Consider the following 18,053-nt stretch of genomic DNA (forward strand, 5'->3'; position numbering starts at 1 on the left):
GAGGTGACATTGCATAAAGTCATCTGCCTTGACCTCTTTGAAAACCCGCGGAATATAAATGATAATTAACATTTTCTCTGCGTACAGCGTGCTTTGTGTTTTTAAAATTTTATTGTTGGTAGATCATTTTGACTTGGCCACAAAGATAAGGGGGAGGGAGGGGAGCTGCTGAAAGAGTCTACCTTGACGTGGTTCCAGGCTTACAAATCTTTTGGTCAGAGTGCGGCGACAGAAATAAGTATGTGTGTATTCGGCCCATGGAAGAAAGGGGGGGTGTCAAGGGGGGGAAGGAGTGCGTGGGGGGCCCAATAGGATTACTCAGTAAGGGGCCCAGAAATTTCTGATGGCGGCCCTGCCACAGACAATGCAGAACAGCTCCAGAAACTGCTAATTGTCCATACTACTGTATGTTCCATTTCTGTTCCCTGTAATGTTAATTACTGTTATCGGTACTAGTATGTATTTTTAATTATGTATTACTTTGGCAACACATCTACACATTTTGTTCTGCTGATAAAAATCCCTGAATCTGAGAAAAGCACTGGTATGCCTCCAATCAGCAGGAAGGGAAGGACAAGAGGGAGGATTTATTGTGACTGAGCTCTGCAACAATTTGTAGGGCATTACTAGGAGGATGAACAGGGCAGTAAGCAGTTGCCCAAACTCTCCCTCTCCCACCCTAGGATAGGCTTGCAACAGAGTACCAGCATCTTTTTTTCTAGAACACCCCCTCCCCCCCAAAAGAAAATAAAAAACCTGACAAGTTGAATATTCTACCTCTATGAAATTAATTCATTTATCATAGAAAACAAATGAGAATAGGTAGGGTTACTATATTTTTCTCCGGGAAACCCTGGACACATGACCCAGGCCCGACCCCCACCCCATTCTACCCCAGCCCTGCCCAGTTCTGCCTCCAAACCTGCCCTGTTCCACACCCACAAAGTCTCCTCTCTTCTTCCAGATGAACTCCAGCTGCGTCTGGGGGGCCTGGAGCATGCGTGGATATGTGTGATATCATCTGTGCATGCTCAGAGGCCCTCCAGATGCGGATGGTGCTTGTCAGGGCTTTCCAAAACCCGGACAAATGCCAGGTTTTGGAAAGTCCGTTCAGGAGCCTCAAAATACCAGCCCACCCACCAAGTATAGAGCTTAGCATGTTCCACTGAGGTTAATCGGGTTTCCTGCAAAAAAGCTAGAGTCATTTGGATACGGTTCAAGAGCTGCAGGATCTTATAGTGTTTAATAGGGGAGTGTATACCCCCCACATTCCAAGATGTCAATTTAAACTCCAGAGATATCAAGGTACAAGAAGGTTTTCTGTAAAACATGTCACCTATAGTGTCGCCTAAGGAGCGTCCCAGCCTCCGCCCCCCTTATATCGTTTCTTCACTCCTACCTGCCCTCCTAGTGAATCCCCCCTTCCCCCTCCCAATTCCCCCTTCCCATAGGAACAATTCACCCGTTTGGGTGTCACTTCCTGGAAACAGTGTATGCCCTCCACAGAGACCCCATCAGTGTTGTCCAGATATCTTTCCAGGTATTGTGACAGCCCCAAACATCTATCAATCAATACAGACTAGATATAACTGTTGTGCACCATAGCTAGGGCTCCCACTATCGTCCTCTTCCTCCACATTCCAAATATCTCATTCATACTCGGTGACACACACTCCTACCACACTTGAGTTTTGATTATGTACAAAAAAAAAATAGCACAACACTGGCCCCAAAACCAAGTCCAAAAAGAACACAAACAGTTCATTGCACATGGAGCCAGAGCAATGGTGAAACTCCCACAGCCTCAATGCTCAGGGCTTGATGGCAGAGAGCTGCAATCAAGCAGACTCCTCTAGAGAGATTTTTTACCCAACTCGTGTGATCTACACTTAAGTCTCATGCAGTGGCTTCAGGCAAATATTCATCCACAAATTTAAGAGCAGTTTCCATTGAATCAAATTGGTGCGCTCTCTCTTGATGAAACAGTTTGAGTCGTGCCAGGTATAGTAGAGAAAAGGAAATTTGACGTTGTATCAGTCGAGAACAAAGTGGAGAAAAGTGGTGACGAGTTTGAGACACCTCCGCCAAGTAATCCTAAAAGCATAAGAGCTGCTTGTCATATTGCAGCTTGCGACCTAGTCTCAGCACTCTTAGCACATCCATTTTGTGCCGGTAGTTCATGAGTCAGCAAATGACCACTCTTGGCTTCCCTGAAGGCTCCCGTTTTTGGCCTAGTCGATGTGCCCGCACAATGCAGAGCAGGCCCACTGTATCTGGTAGCTGTAATGATTCTGTCAGCCAGTTTTCCAAAAAGTCTCCCAGAGATTTTTCATCCACTGATTCCGGGAGACCAGCAAATCGTAGGTTATTCCGGTGGGGCCTATTTTCTAAGTCCTCCAGCTTCGCCTTCAGGTCCGCCAATGTTGCAGTATGAGCTCTTTGCTCCTGGGAAAGTCACTATACTGTATCCTCAATGTTACTAATGCACTACTGAGTTTCTTACACTTTGGAAGTTAGAGGCAAAGTGTAAGAAAGGCTTATCTTCTATCGTACTCTCCAAGGCAGCCTGCACATCTGCTGTCACCTTGACCACCCACACCGAGCTAGGAGTCACCATTTTAAGGTCGGCTGGCCTAGACTTTTCTCAATCTTTTCTCACTATCTTGGCTGCCATATGGCTCCAAAGCCATATTTTCATGCATGCCAGTTGGACTAAAATGCCGATAAATTGCAGATCTGTGTCTGGCATATCAGAGCTGTAAACCCCTGCTGCTCACAGCTCCATGCTTCCACCGGAAGTCCCATTAACATATCATTTTAAGACATTCTTTAATCAATGGAGATAAGTGTCTTTCCAATTCTGGGATAATCATATTTGTCACTGAAGAAGAAGCCCAAGAAGGCCTCAACGATGAAGAGAGCACACAAAACAATGGAGTCGTGAGGATCAGATGTCAAAAGATCAGCCACAGGTAAAATAGTACAGGAGTCACTTTATTGATGTATATGCTGCAAGAGCTCAAGGACTCGACACTGACAGTGTTTCAGCGTCTGGGCCGTTTGTCAGGTATAGTAGTCGTTATGTTCAGGTAAGTAGTCTTACCCCCGTTTGGCACTGGCACCGGCACCAACGCACAGGACATGCTGGTGCCGGTGCCCGAAGATCTGCCTCCTTCGCGCTGGGCCTTGAGCATCTGCGCATGCTCAAGGCCACTGTATCTGTTTTGGGGCAGTTTCTTTCTAATTTTTAGAAAGAAAACCTGTTTTTTTATTATTGGTTAAATAACTATTTTTACCCTGATTCACAGTAGATAAGGTAGTGGGGTAAGGATGCTAAACTTTAAGTTGTATAGACCCATAAGAACATATGAATATCCATACTGGGTCAGACCAATGGTCTGTCTAGTCCAGTATCTTGTTTCCATAGCGTTCAGTCCAGGTAATGAGTATCTGGCAGAAACCCTGGGATTGGTAGCAAGGAATGTTGCTACTATTTGAGTAAGCAGTGGTTTCCCCTATGTCTGTCTCAATAGCAGACTATGGATATTTCCTCCAGGAATTTGTCCAAACCTTTTTTAAACCCAGGGACGCTAACTACTTTGATCAATACAAGTGCATCAAAGCAAAACTTGTACAACTCAGGATGAAGAGGAGGTTTTTAAACTTTAGTAGAAAAGCTAGGAAATTATTTATACTAATAAATATAGCAAACAAAAAACAGAATTCCAGGTTATATTTTGGCCCTTGATGCTATTAAGGTATTTGACAATATATTTTGGTCATATCTACTTGATGAATTGAGAAGGTTTTGCTTACAGCTTGTTTTTATAAAATGTGTGCAATTTTTATATTCATCAACAACTATATAATCTCCACTTTAAATGCTGGAGATTATATAGTTGTTGATTTGTTCATTGCTCTCCATTTCCTCTTTATTTTTGTTTTGTCATTCTTATATTCATGCCATCGAGCTCAAATATGCATCTGTTTTGATTTAGAGTGGCATTAAGCAGGGATGATCAATACTAATTCATTTGTCAGTTGAACTATTGACTCAGACTATGTATGAAGTTTCAAGTTTATTATGATATTTGATTTCAGGTGCTAGTAAGTTTCCCATAAAATCGTTTTACATTAATAACATTTTAATGTATTTGGCCCATACAAATGGATTTGCACTGTTACAGCACCGTGGAACATTATCTGGATATACCTTCATTCTGGACAAATCAAAAATATATCTGACAGGCTCAAGATTTAAAATTATTTTTCTGTTTGTTTATACCAAGTTACTAGTGTTTAAGCCCGTTACATTAACGGGTGCTAGAATATATGCCTGTCTGTCTTTCTTTATTTATGTCTCTCTCCCTGCTCCTGTCTTTTTCTTCCTTTCTTTCTGTCTCTCTCCCTCCTGCTATTTTTTTCTCTCTCTCCCTGGCACCCTTTGTCTGTCTTTCTTTCTGTCTGTCTCTCTGGTCCCCTGACTGTCATTATTTCTGTCTGTCTCTCTCCCTGGCCTTCTTTGTCTGTCTGTATTTCTTTCTGTCTCTCCCCCCCCCCACTTTCCTTTGCAGAAGCAGCAGCGGTATTTACCTTCCCCTCCAGGTCCCTGTGAAGTGGTAGCAGCAATTTCCCCCACCCCCCATTCCCTTCTCTCCCCCCCCACTTTCCTTTGCAGAAGCAGCAGTGATATTTCCCTTCCCCTCCAGGTCCCTGTGAAGTAGTAGCAGTATTTCCCCCCACCCCCCATTCCCTTCTCTCCCCCCCCCCCCCCCACTTTCCTTTGCAGAAGCAGCAGTGATATTTCCCTTCCCCTCCAGGTCCCTGCTGAAGCAATTCCCTTCTCTTACCTGAGCTGTCCTGCTCCGTTCGGCCCCTCCCTGCGATCTGGCCTGCTCTGTTCGGCCCCTCCCCCTTCCCTTTCCACGGGCTGGCCTGCTGCAGCCGAAGGTTTTTGTTTTAAGTTTTAAAAGTGCCGGCGGCGGCTCCTCTCACGCTGCTGATCCTCCTGTAAAGAGCTGCCTGCGATGGTGGCCGGCTTTAGCGAACCTCGCAGGCCGCTCTCCAGCCTCGGTAACACATTCCCTCTGACGCATGGGAGCGTCAGAGGGAACGTGCTACCGAGTTGGAGAGCGGCCTGTGAGGTTCGCTAAAGCCAGCCACCATCGCAGGCTGCTCTTTACAGGAGGATCAGCAGCAGCAGCGGCGGCTGCAGTGGCGAGTGAGGGCCGAGGTGTGTTCCCTACCGAGGACGCGGGCAGGGAGACAGCTTGCCTGGCTTCCAGGGTGAGTGAGGGCGGGAGGAGGGGAATGGCCAGAATGTTCCCTGCCGCTGGGTTGGCTGCCACGGATCACACACCACAGCGGCAGGCAACACGAAATCCTAAGTGCGCATGTGCGCTTAGTCTTTTATTATATAGGATAATGGGCTTGCAGTTTTGCACTTTCTAAATTAATATATATATTGAGCTATTCAGAAAATCAAAAAATCACAAATTGTCAAATATATTCAGTATAAGAAGACTTCTTCTTTAGCAAATTAGGTTTGTTCTATAATTATTTACTGCACTTGATATACCACAAAGGGGCCTTTTAAAGGCATCTATGTGGTTTATGCCATAATAATAAAAAAAAGAGGATAGCAGGGAGGAATAGCTCTGGGTATAGGATTGGAGAAGAATCGGTCAAAAGTTTCAGAAATATCTTAAATATTAAGCAATACTTTGAATGTATGCACAGAGGGTTGTTTTCCTCAGGAGAGGGGAAGGGAGTTCCAAAGTTTGGGGTCTATAATTAAATTATGTTTCACGTGAAATGTTTAAACAGAAGGCTTAGGACAGGAGAATGAAGCGATTATCAGCTGATCAGAGTACGGGAGGGGGGTGTATGGAATGAGCAAGTTATTGATGTAGGCTGGGGCAATTGGTAGGCAGCCTTTGTAGACAAGAAGAAGGATTTTGAGTTTGACATGAGTGGAGCCATGGGTAGCCAGCATTTGGAACAGAGACAGACAGGGAAAAATGCTTAAATCCCTGAATGAATTAACGTAAACCGTTCTGAGCTCCCCTGGGAGAACGGAATAGAAAAGTGAATAAATAAATAAATGCAGTGGGCAAGATGACATAGCCTGACTGTGGTAGATTGTAGACATGAGGTAAAAGAGGGGATGTCCTGCATATAGAGAGTTATAGTAGTTGAGGTGGGATATGACTAGAGCAAGAAGAAGGATGTGAAGAAGAGATGAAAAGAGGAAAGGGTGAACAGAGTGAATGCAATGCATTGTAAGAAGGAAGACCAAGCAACAGTATCAATGTCTTGCATCAAAGATGACACCCACAATTTTAATGAAGTCTTTGAAAGGAAGAGAGAGTGACCATCAACATAGGGACAAGTAGGGGTTAGGAAAGAGGATAGATTTGCATTTGGATGACTTCAGGAAGGGATTATCCTTCAGCCACTTAGAAACATGGTTGAGACAGGTATTCAAAGGAGTTTAGTGATGTTGATGGGTCAGAAACTTGGCAGAGAATTTGAATATTGTCAACATAGCAATAGGGGGTGCAGTAGCCCTGTTCTTGGATAACAGTAAAAGAGGAGTGAGAAAAATATTAAAGAGGGTGGGTGTAAGAATAGATCCCTGGAGATCCCCAGAGTGAAGGTGAAAAATATCTTATGAAAGAAAAACAAGTGGGGAGTGAGATAGACCACGTCAACCTTGAGGCAAACAATCTTTATTTCTATGAACTCAAAATATAATACATATAAAACCACATAAATAAAAGGTCCCATAAATGAAATGTCCTTATTTTGGAAGGATCCAGTTGATGACCTGACATGGTCCGTGTTTTGGCCTCAGGGGTATGGTTATGGGTCTAAAAGAAATACAGTGCTCCCCTGCAAATTCGTGGTCGGCGGTTCGTGGTCCTGATCATTCGTGGTATTTTCCGACCCTGAATGACCAGGCAGGAGAGGGCAGCTTTGACACGCAGCTCGGCACTCCAGCTGCTCTCTCCTGCCTAAAAACCATATTCATGGTTTTTCAAAATTCGCGGGGGTTCCTGGAATGTAACCCCTGTGAATTTCGGGGGAGTACTGTACACTTTACATGAAAAAAATGTCTGCATAGATAAAATACAAAGCAAAATGAACTCAAAGGTATATAAATAATATAAAAAAACATCAATAGATCAATAAAATTGCATGAAGTAAAACAGCATAGAGTAAAACATCATAAAATAAAATAAAACCAACAGTGCTTAAGAACTGAATTGACAAACATAGATATGTGGAAACTGATTTCTAAAAAAAATATATATATATCTATATCCAAGAACAGCCAAATATCTTCTGCCTCTAAGGGCTCCTTTTACTGAGGTGTGCTAGTGGTTTTAGTGTGTGCTACATTGCCGCGTGCACTAGACCCTAATGCCTCCATAGAGCTTGCGTTAGTATTTTTCGTGTAGCGCGGGGTTTGCGCACGCTAATCTTCAGCGCGCGCTAAGAACGCTAGCGCACCTTAGTAAAAGGAGCCCTAAGTTTATTGCTTGTTTTTCTTTTAGATATGTCCTGTTGTGTCAGCAAAAATCTAGTTTTATTTAGTATAATAAGACACCTCAAATCAAAATGTGATGTGTAATTTACTGCAATTTAACCAGCCTGTTACCAAGGATGTGTTTATCATGCACTACTGTACCCAGAACCTGATTTGAAACCTTATCTGATTACACTGGTATATAAATCTTGGCATCAGGAAGCCCTGGATCCATTGTAATACCATTTCTGAGATTCCTATTTCAACTAGTCTATTTAGCAGTAGAGTATGGTTCACCATGTCAAATGCTGTTGAGATACTTTAGTAGCAACGTTTATTTAACTGTGTTTAATACTGATCTAACTCTTGATGTCAGATCTTGATGTCAATCCTGTGGATTGTCCACTGGATATTTAAACACACATTATATTCTTTCACTAATAGGCATTCCCACTGCCAGTCCTTATAGTTTATTTACAATTAAGGAAGAGGAAGAAATCTCTTTTGGGAAGCAACAGGTATCAGAGGGAGAAGGCGGGGTGATTGACAACCCTTTGGGTGAGTATGAACTGCTTTAGGTTTGGAAGATCTGGGATGGAATAGATTATTCCTATGAAGCCTTTCTCTGCTGTTATTCAGACAATTTGAGTTACCTGACCCATCTACAAAATTACAAAACTGAACATTAAACCTGAAAAAAAACAACCCATTTTGTAGTCTATAAGAAGAGCTTAGGTGTGTGTAGGGAGTTCCTATTTTTGACAGTGATTTTCTCAGTATTCTAATAAGATTATTTAGGAGAGACAAAAGTCTGACATCACTAGTGTTTTGTGGCACTTTTGTTGGGTCCTGCCACCTCATTTTAGCTTCTCATTGCAACTGTATAGGTTCACAAATCAGGTTATGTGTGTAAGAGATCCAGAAAACATAGACATACTCTAACAGTTGCAGGACTGAATGGGCCCTGGGCAGAAAAATTGAGACACTTATGGGGAATTTAGGAGACATCTAAAAACATGTTTGTTTTTGAAGTATTTAGGCAGCTAATTCGTAAAAATTTTATTATGCACTATTTTGATCATTTTAGTTCTCTAATTATTGGCTTGTAACTTTTTTAGTTCTATTCCATTTCTTTTATTGGGTTTTTAAAAAACTTTTGTAAACTGCATAGAACTTTACGGCCTTGCGGTATATAAACTGATTATTATTATTATTATAACACCACTGATCCCAAGGTAGTAGGGAGAAGGGGGGGGAGGAGGATGCACATTTCCCAAAACTGATATATTACAATTAATAAATTTTAAAAACATACTTTTCTTCTACCTTTGTTGTCTGAGCATTGCTTTGGTCTTAGGGCTCCTTTTACCAAGCTGAATTAGGGCATTAACACACGGAATAGTGCGCGCTACACTCCCGCGCACTCTAGACACTAACATCAGCATTGAGCTAGCGTTAGTTCTAGCCGCATAGCGGGGTTAGCGCGTGCTAAAAACGCTAGCGCACCTTAGTAAAAGGAGCCCTTAGTGTTTCTCTTCTACTTTTCTTCAGGGTCTCCTGTTCTTTTGACATGTCTGGGAAAAGAGCTCACACTATGTGCAAATAGTGCACCTACTTTAAGAAGAGTGTGCCCTATGGGCCAGATTCAGTAAATGGTGCCCAAAGTTAGACACAGTTATGATCTACCCTAAGAAAGTATTCTGTAAAGGGTGTGAACACTTATGCCTGCCAAAAGCTGGTATAAATGCTAATACACAACTGATGGCAGTTAGGCACCCAAATCCAGGTATTCTATAACATTGTGCATAATTTGGGAATGCCTTTGACCCACCCATGATCCACCCATGGCCACATCCTCTTTTGAGCTGCACTGCATGTAATTTAGGTGTGCTTTTTATAGAGTAGGGTGTAGGGCAGATCCACATGTAACTAATCACTGCCAATTAAGTGCTTGTTAATGCCAAAAATTGATTGTTAGCACATAATTGACTAATGTGTGGATCTGTGGTCTGTGCACAAATTTGGGTAACCTATACAGAAGCTGGGGGTATACATAGTGCATACTTTTAACAACATTCATTTGAAAAATGAAAAAAAAAAAAAAAACCCACTAATGAAAAACACATTTTCAGGGAGCCCATCTGTATTGATTCATCAGTTTATGATATCCAAAATGCTGAAGAGTCAGTTGGTTGCTATTTTCTCATATGCCGCCAGTGGGGTTGTGATAGAGGGGAGAGCGTTGATTCCATTCTATTAAGCCTAAAGTTCTAATGATTTCTTGACTTTCATCTTCAGGATCTAGTACTGTAAGTATTTTTGGATCTACTGTATATACAGTTGTTCATGCGGATGCAGAAAAATGAGGACATATTAGAGCAGTTAAAAACTAGTTGTTTAAATCCTCCCAAGGTGCGTTTGATTTGCCATAATGGGAAATAAGGAAATGAAACATACATTATTATATTCAGAAAAGATTCCAATATTTTAAAATAGAGAAGGAGCTACTGTGCACTATGATTTGCCTCTCTCCAAACTTCATACATGTTTATATTTTGAACATGCATGTTAGTGGGGTTTATCTGTAACGTCTTCATCCCCCTATTCATTAGCTGTCATGTAAATAAATGAAAAACAGTGTCTTAGGCCTGAGAGTTTTCAGATTGTCTTGTCTTGAGAATTAAAAGTTGATGTGCCTATAGACTTTTAAGATTCTGTGAGGTTTTTCCCTTAAGGAACGTCTACTATTTTTATGCTGGTAGTTTGTCCTGCCTGTCACTAAGGGTGTAACATCTGACTTTACTGTCATCAACCAATCTCTTTACAACAACCAAAAGCAGATTATAAATGTTACCATATGATGTGGGTTCATTTTTAAGACACCTTAATTCAAAACACAAACTTTGTATAGTATCTTAGAATGTTCTCATCAGTCAATCTGTACAGAATCCCAAATCCTGATTATAAACCCTGACATCTGGTTGCAAGCAGTGTCTCACTTCTGGCTCACCACACAATTGTTTCTCACGTACTCACCTTTATAGGACCCCCAGGGACCCCTGAAGAAGACTTTTTGTCGAAACGCGGACCGTGTTGGGTCCTGTATCCCTAGCAGACTAGGTCCTTTAAGGCTCTTATGTGGATGATTTACTTTTATGTGGATGGAATTATTTTAGGTGGATGATTTTAGTGTATCTTTGGAACTTTGATACTTTCAAATAAAGTCCATTTAGGAACATCGTCACTCCACAGTTTTTTTTGGTTTTCTCTGCATTAGTGTAAAACCTGGTACCCTGTGGCTTGCCCACTGAATATTGACACATATTCTTTCACTAATAGGTATTTCCACTGCCAACCCTGATGGTTTACTCCCAATAAAGGAAGAGGAAGAAATCTCTTTTGGGGAGCAAAATGTATTGGGGAGAATTGGAGGATTAATTGACAACCCTGCAAGTGAGTATAAACCTCATTAAGACGCTTGGAAGACCTGAGGCAGAACATAGCATAATCTTGCCCAGCCCTTTGTTGTTATTCAGAAAACATGAGCTGCTCAGCCAATCTGCAAAATTACAAAACTCTTCTGTAGAATCCTAGCCACATGAATCTGTACAATTGGGTTCTATCTCTTTCCTGCCAGTAGATGGAAGTAGAGAGCTGAGTTTTCCAGTATTATCACTGGCTATAGGCTGATGCTGTGCTGGAACTTTCCAGTTTTTCTCTACCTCCAGCAGATGGTAAAGTTGTTTAGCCTGGTGTTGGTCCCAGGCCTAGCTCCCTGGTGCCTAATGGCCTCACTCCTGGCCCCCAGTCCATCAGCTGGCCAGTCAAGTGTGGAGATGTAGTTCTTGCTAGGTACTTGCCAGTACTTGCTAGGTGACATTCTGGCTTGGTTCCTGCAGAGGTGTGGGTCCCCTTCCTCCCCCCTTGCTCTCCTTCCCTCCCTCCCAGCTTGATCAGGGAAGTAGAGTTTAAAAAAAAAAAAAGGAGAGAGCAAACCTGTTTAAAGCTTTTAACAAAAAAAGAGCAATCACAAAAGCAGTGCTAAGCTGTCTTGAAAGTACAGGGGACCACAAGGGTCCAGGGAATGCCAAGTCTCACTTAGGCAAGCAGGGGCATACAGCTGTTGGTTTCCTTTACCCAACTTGCAATGGGTCATTTCCCTTATTAGAAACAGCTCCGGGGTACATGAAGGAGATTAAGGGTAGGAGCGTTAAAAAGTTTGTCCTCAGTTCCTCCTCCTGAACAGTTGCTGGCATTACTCCCTCCCCCCTTTCAAGACGGTGGAGATGAAGGGTCTTTGGGGGATCAGTGCTATTTGGGCAAAGCATCCCTGGAAGGGAGGGCACTGGACAGCCTAGACACTTCCTCTTGTCTAAAATGATTAGGGGTCAGATATGAGTTTGGACCTAAACCTCCTCGGGTGGAGGGAGAGGCACATTACCTGGTCATTTGACTATTTAGGAAGGAAGAGCTTTCCACCCTATTTGATGCCATCAGGGAGACATTGTGGCTGTCTTCTGTCTCTGTGCTGGAGCCAGATGAACGGGAACCACTTCTGGACCTCCAAAGGCTTGTCCTCTCCACAAAGTGCTCACATGCAAGATGCTGGTGGAGTAGAAGTCCCCAGAGGGGGACTTTAGGAGAACAAAGAACCTTTAGAAGCTATATTACCTACTAGTTAAGGATATTGACAAATATCAGCAGCTTCCCAAAGTATACACTCTCATCACTACTATGACTAAGACTGCAATCCCCGTAAAAGAGAGAAAATCACCCCTCAAGGAGGCATATAAGGTTAAACACCCTCTTAAACAGACATTCTCTTCAATGGTAGTTTTAATTCAAGCTGCCATCTGTGGTGACTATGTGTCCCAAGACATCCTGCATTGGCTAAAGCAGCTCTGATTCCTCAGTGGCATATTTAGAGTCTGGGGTTGCCTTACTACTACTTATCATTTCTATAGTTTTACCAAACGCACGCAGTGCTGTACATTAGCATGCAAGAGATAGTCCCTGTTCAAAAGAGCTTACAATCTAATTGTAACAGACAAACAGGTCAACAAAGGATGAATCTATTCACACTGCTCAGATAGGGAATACAGAGGGAATGATAAGGCAGATGCGGTGGGGAACTGTAGAGGGAATGAAAACAGATATGAGTGCTTTACAAGTAGCTTGGAGTTAGGACTTAAAAGCAGCTTCAAAAAAGGGCTTTTAGCATGGATTTGAATACTGCCAGAGATGAAGCCTGACATACTGAGTTAGGCTGTTTGCTCCAGGCATATGGTGAAGCAAAGTAGAAGGGACGGTCAGGAGTTGGCAGTAGAGGAGAAGGGTACAGGCAAGAGACTTACCTGATGAATGGAGTTTCCAGGGAGGCGTATAGGGAGAGACAAGAGAGGAGAGATATTGAGGAGCTGCATAGTGAATACACTTGTAGGTCAATAAGAGGTGTTTGAACTGTATGCAGAAACAGGGAGCCAATGAGGGTAATGTGAGCATAACAACACAGCACAGTTACTTACCGTAACAGGTGTTATCCAGGGACAGCAGGCAGATATTCTTTACGCATGGGTGATGTCACCGACGGAGCCCCGGTACGGACCTTTTTAACTAGAAAGTTCTAGTTGGCCGCACCGCACATGCGCGAGTGCCTTCCCGCCCGACGGAGGAGTACGTGGTCCCCAGTTAAGATAAGCCAGCTAAGAAGCCAACCTGGGGAGGCAGGTGGGACGTAAGAATATCTGCCTGCTGTCCCTGGATAACACCTGTTACGGTAAGTAACTGTGCTTTATCCCAGGACAAGCAGGCAGCATATTCTTTACGCATGGGTGACCTCCAAGCTAACAGAGGGGAAGGAGGGATGGTTGGCCATTAGGAAAATAAATTTCGTAACACATATTGGCCGAAGTGTCCATCCCGTCTGGAGAAGGCATCCAGACAGTAGTGAGTAGTGAACGTGTGAACTGAGGACCAAGTGGCAGCCTTGCAGATTTCCTCGATGGGCGTGGAACGGAGGAAAGCCACAGAAGCAGCCATAGCTCTGACCCTGTGGGCCGTGACAGCACCTTCCAGTGAGAGACCGGCCCGAGTATAACAGAACGCAATACAGGCAGCAAGCCAGTTGGAAAGCGTCTGTTTAGAGACAGGACGGCCCAGACGGTTAGGATCGAAGGTCAGAAAGAGCTGAGGGGACAAGCGGTGAGCCCTGGTACGGTCAAGGTAGTATGCCAGGGCACGCTTACAATCCAGCGTGTGCAATGCCTGTTCCCCAGGATGAGAATGGGGTTTAGGGAAAAAGACAGGCAACACAATGGACTGGTTGAGGTGAAAAGCCGAGACCACCTTGGGAAGGAATTTAGGATGGGTACGCAGAACCACCTTGTCATGGTGAAAAACAGTGAACGGTGGATCGGCGACCAGTGCATGCATCTCACTAACTCTCCTGGCAGAGGTGATGGCAATGAGGAAAAGCACCTTCCATGTTAGAAGTTTGAGCGAAGTTGTGGCAAGAGGCTCAAAAGGGGGTTTCATGAGGGCTGATAAAACCACATTCAGGTCCCAGACGACAGGAGGAGGCTTCAGAGGTGGTTTGACATTGAAGAGGCCTCTCATGAACCGGGAAACCAGTGGATGAGCCGTGAGAGGTTTTCCGAGGATAGGCTCATGAAACGCAGTGATGGCACTGAGGTGGACTCTGATTGAGGTAGACTTGAGGCCAGCGTCGGACAGAGAGAGCAAATAGTCCAGTACAGTTTCCACCGCTAATGAGGTGGGATCATGCACACCGCTGGCACTTCTTAAAACCCAGCTGCGGGGGCATGAATGGAAACACGGCCTCGGCAAAATCAAACCCGGAGGCCTGTATGGTGACAACAGGCCCCGCCGGGGCTGGATCGAAAACAAAGTAAAAAAAGCAAAAAAAATTTTTTTTTTTTTTTGAAAAATGAAATAAGAAAAAACCCGAAGGGCAGATGAGAAAAAATAAGAGAAAATCGCGAGCGGGAAGGCAAAAAGTTGGATTCAACGATCGTTGAAATACATGCGTCTTCTTCGCTCCGCGGAAACGAAGAAACTGGGGACCACGCACTCCTCCGTCGGGCGGGAAGGCACTCGCGCATGCGCGGTGCGGCCAACTAGAACTTTCTAGTTAAAAAGGTCCGTACCGGGGCTCCGTCGGTGACGTCACCCATGCGTAAAGAATATGCTGCCTGCTTGTCCTGGGATAAAGGTGGAATACAAGGTGTGCAGCAGAATTCTGAACAGATTGAAGGGGAGAGAGATGATTTAGTGTAAGATCTGTGAGAAGCAAATTGCAGTAGTCTAAGCAACAGGTGATGAGAGTGTGGATGAGGGTCTCAGCAGTGTGCTTAGAAAGGAAAGATCAGATTTTAGCAACATTGAACAGAAAGAAATGACATGATTTTGCAGTCTGTTGGATATGTGACAAGAAGGCGAGATGACCCTGATGTTGCGAGCTGACGAGACAGGGATGATGAGAGCGTTATCCACAGAAACAGAACATTCCTCTTGCTGCAAACATTCAAGGGGGGAGGGGATTCCTGTAGAGAGATCCCTTGCCGCGATAAGCTCAGTGGCCGCGTCTGCTTACAATGTAGGCCAGCATTTTGCATGCCTACACTGTATGCGTCTACCGCTGGCCTAGGGAGACGCGTATGGCTGCTTAGGTCTGTCTAAGGCTACTTCCGGCCTAAGTCACACTCACACTTAGCCTTAGGTGAGCTTAGGCGGGCTTGCACGCCTCCCTAGGCTCCCGGAGGCTCCTCCAATGTAGGCGGCCTGCTTAGGAAAGTTTTTGGTTTTTGTTTTTTTTTTAGAAAATGTGCATCCCGATTGGCTGGTTAGGCAGCAGTTGGTCGCCTACAATCGGGACGCCATTAATAGAATCCGGGCCTAAATCTCTATGTCCCACCCATTCCTCCTTGTGAACATCAGCTTTCTGAAATTACCATTTACATGTAAAGCCAATCTACACCTGTAAACATTGCTGCTTCCATAAGGAGACTCTTTTAACATGACTTCCCAAGTTTGTTAAAATGTAATCCTACTTCTAAAATTGCTGAATGTGAAATGCATTGGGGGCATTGAGAATATATAGTACATATATTGATTGCACTTTCCTCTTAATACAGCAGCCTTGGACAATGAGAAAGATATGCCTCCTGAGAATCCGAAGCTGCTTGAGACACTGTCAAAGGAAGGCGAGATTGAAGTCTTTCATTGGTCTGAAAAGAAAGGAATTTCCAGTCACTGGCGAAATGCAAACATAAGCCTGGAGAATCTTTTAGAATCAAACTTGCCTCAGTATGCTGGACTTCCTCAAGACCTCCAGAAAGAGCTTGTCCCTTTTGTTCAGCACAAAGCCCCTAAAGAAGGGAGGCAAGATGCAGGTACAGACTTTGAGAAGAGCATAAGCAATGAAAACCAGTTCATGCAGCACCAAAGAACTCGTATTGTAAACAATACAGAAACATATCACTGGGAGCTTGTTGAAAATCCAGAAGAAAACAAAAGGTTCACAGAAATAGATGAAGAAAATACGGCATGTTCTGATTGGAGAGGAAATTGCATAAATCAATGCATCTCAGAAAAGAGAGGAAAGAATTCAAAAGGAGACTTACCTAAATGTACAAGCTCCAGGGAATCATTCAGTCAGAAGGAAGAGTTGCTGGGACAAGAAAAAATGTACACAGGACAGGTGCCTTATTCTTGTTCTGAATGTGGAAAAGGTTTCAGTAGGGAAGGAGATCTAATGCAACATCAAAAAACTAACAAAGGAGAGAAACTGTTTGCATGTACAAAGTATAAGAAAAGCTTTACAAATAAGGAAATCCTTAAAACATGCCAGATATTTAACCCAGAAGAGAGACCGTATTCATATTCTAAATACGATAAAAGCTTTTCTGAAAAGATGGATCTCACAAAACACCAGAATAGCCACAGTAGTGAGAGGCCATTTTTATGTAATGAGTGTGGCAAAAGTTTTAGTCGGAAAACTCACCTCACAACACACCAAAAAATTCACACTGGTGAGAGACCATTTTCATGTAATGAGTGTGGCAAAAGCTTTCGTCTGAAGATAATCCTCATAATGCACCAAAAAATCCACACCGGTGAGAGATCATTTTTATGTGCTGAGTGTGGAAAAAGCTTTAGTCGAAACACACACCTTACAAGACATCAGAAAATTCACAATGGTGAAAGACCATATTCATGTAATGAGTGTGGCAAAAGCTTCCAAAACAAGATAAATCTCACAAGACATCAAAAAATACACACTGGTGAGAGACCATTTTCATGCAGTGTGTGTGATAAAAGCTTCAGACGTAAGATAAGCCTTACAGAACATCAGAAAATCCACACAGGTGAGAAACCATTTTCATGTATTGAGTGTGGGAAAAGCTTTAGTCAGAAAACACATCTCATAAGACATCAGAAAATACACACGGGTGAGAGACCGTTTTCATGTTCTGAATGTGGCAAAAGCTTCAATCAAAAAGTATGCCTCACAAAGCACTATAAACTCCATACTGGTGAGACTGTTAACTTCTTGAGCTATGGATTTTTGTCTTCATCTTATTCTTCATAGCATATATTATTTGGAGATGATCTGAAGCTTTAACATTCATTTGCTCATTGAGCAGAACAATTCTGAGTAGTAAAGAGCTTCTCAGATAACATTAGGATGATCTGTGAGTTAGACAAAGGTGCTAGTAGGACTTTTGTTTAAAGAAAACTAAGCAGAACGAATAAGCACTCTGACTGAAACGTATAAGAAAAATATTTATTGTTCCTGTATATAATAAGTAAATCAGGGGTGCCCAACGCGTCGATCGCGATCGACAGGTCGTTCGCTCAGGTGACCCCAGTCGATCGCACAGCAGGTTCCCTTCTTCCCTTCTCTTTTTTTCCCCTCCTGACTGGCCCGCCTCTTAAAGAACGCTGGCCAATCAGAGTGCTAGAAGGGCGGGGTGAAGGTCGGTGGGGGACGGAGCTCAGCGCATCACAAGAAATAGAAGCGCCTGTAATGATTGAGGTAAGAGCGAGGCTTAATGCTGCCCGATATACAATTTTAAAAACCCCAAAATCGGCCTCCCAATCAGTGGTGTACCGAGGTGGGGCGGTCCGCCCCCGCCCCGGGTGCACGGCTTGGAGGGATGCACAGCCGTCCGGGTCCTCCTGCCCTTCCTTTCCACCGGTCTGCGCACGGGGCTCGCACCCGCCGCCCAAATGGTGCTGTTGGTTATCGCGAGACTCGCGGGAGTTGACGGCACCATTCGAGCGTCGGCGCGGGACCAGGCAGGCGCGAGTCCCGAGCGCGGACTGGGGGAAAAGAAAGGCAGGATGACCCGGACCTGGCCGGCTGTGCACCCCTCCAAGCCGTGCACCCGGGCGGATCGTCCCCCTTCTAAATCCATTGTATTTGTCTTTTATTCAGTTCCACTAATGAGCATTGTGACAGGCAGTTCTTATGGGGCAGTTCTTGGAAGTATTTCTTTGT

At 43.8% G+C, this 18,053-nt stretch overlaps 1 protein-coding gene across 5 annotated transcripts in view; it reads left to right on the plus strand.

The window, feature by feature from the left end:
- Positions 1-18,053, plus strand: part of LOC117360749 (zinc finger protein 2 homolog) — a 73,115-nt gene that overhangs the window by 42,666 nt on the left and 12,396 nt on the right. For 3 of the 5 annotated variants that reach the window (XM_033945044.1, XM_033945045.1, XM_033945046.1), the window contains 3 exons: positions 7,976-8,089; positions 10,871-10,984; positions 15,685-17,446. In XM_033945044.1, coding sequence (XP_033800935.1) covers positions 7,976-8,089; positions 10,871-10,984; positions 15,685-17,141 — 1,685 coding nt within the window. In that variant the 3' untranslated portion in view covers positions 17,142-17,446. Of the gene's footprint in view, positions 1-7,975; positions 8,090-10,870; positions 10,985-15,684; positions 17,447-18,053 lie in introns of those variants that run through there. The other 2 variants (XM_033945048.1, XM_033945047.1) reach the window with 2 other exon arrangements.

This window comes from Geotrypetes seraphini, chromosome 5, assembly GCF_902459505.1.
Source record: "Geotrypetes seraphini chromosome 5, aGeoSer1.1, whole genome shotgun sequence".
Classification (NCBI taxonomy): Eukaryota; Metazoa; Chordata; class Amphibia; order Gymnophiona; family Dermophiidae; genus Geotrypetes; species Geotrypetes seraphini.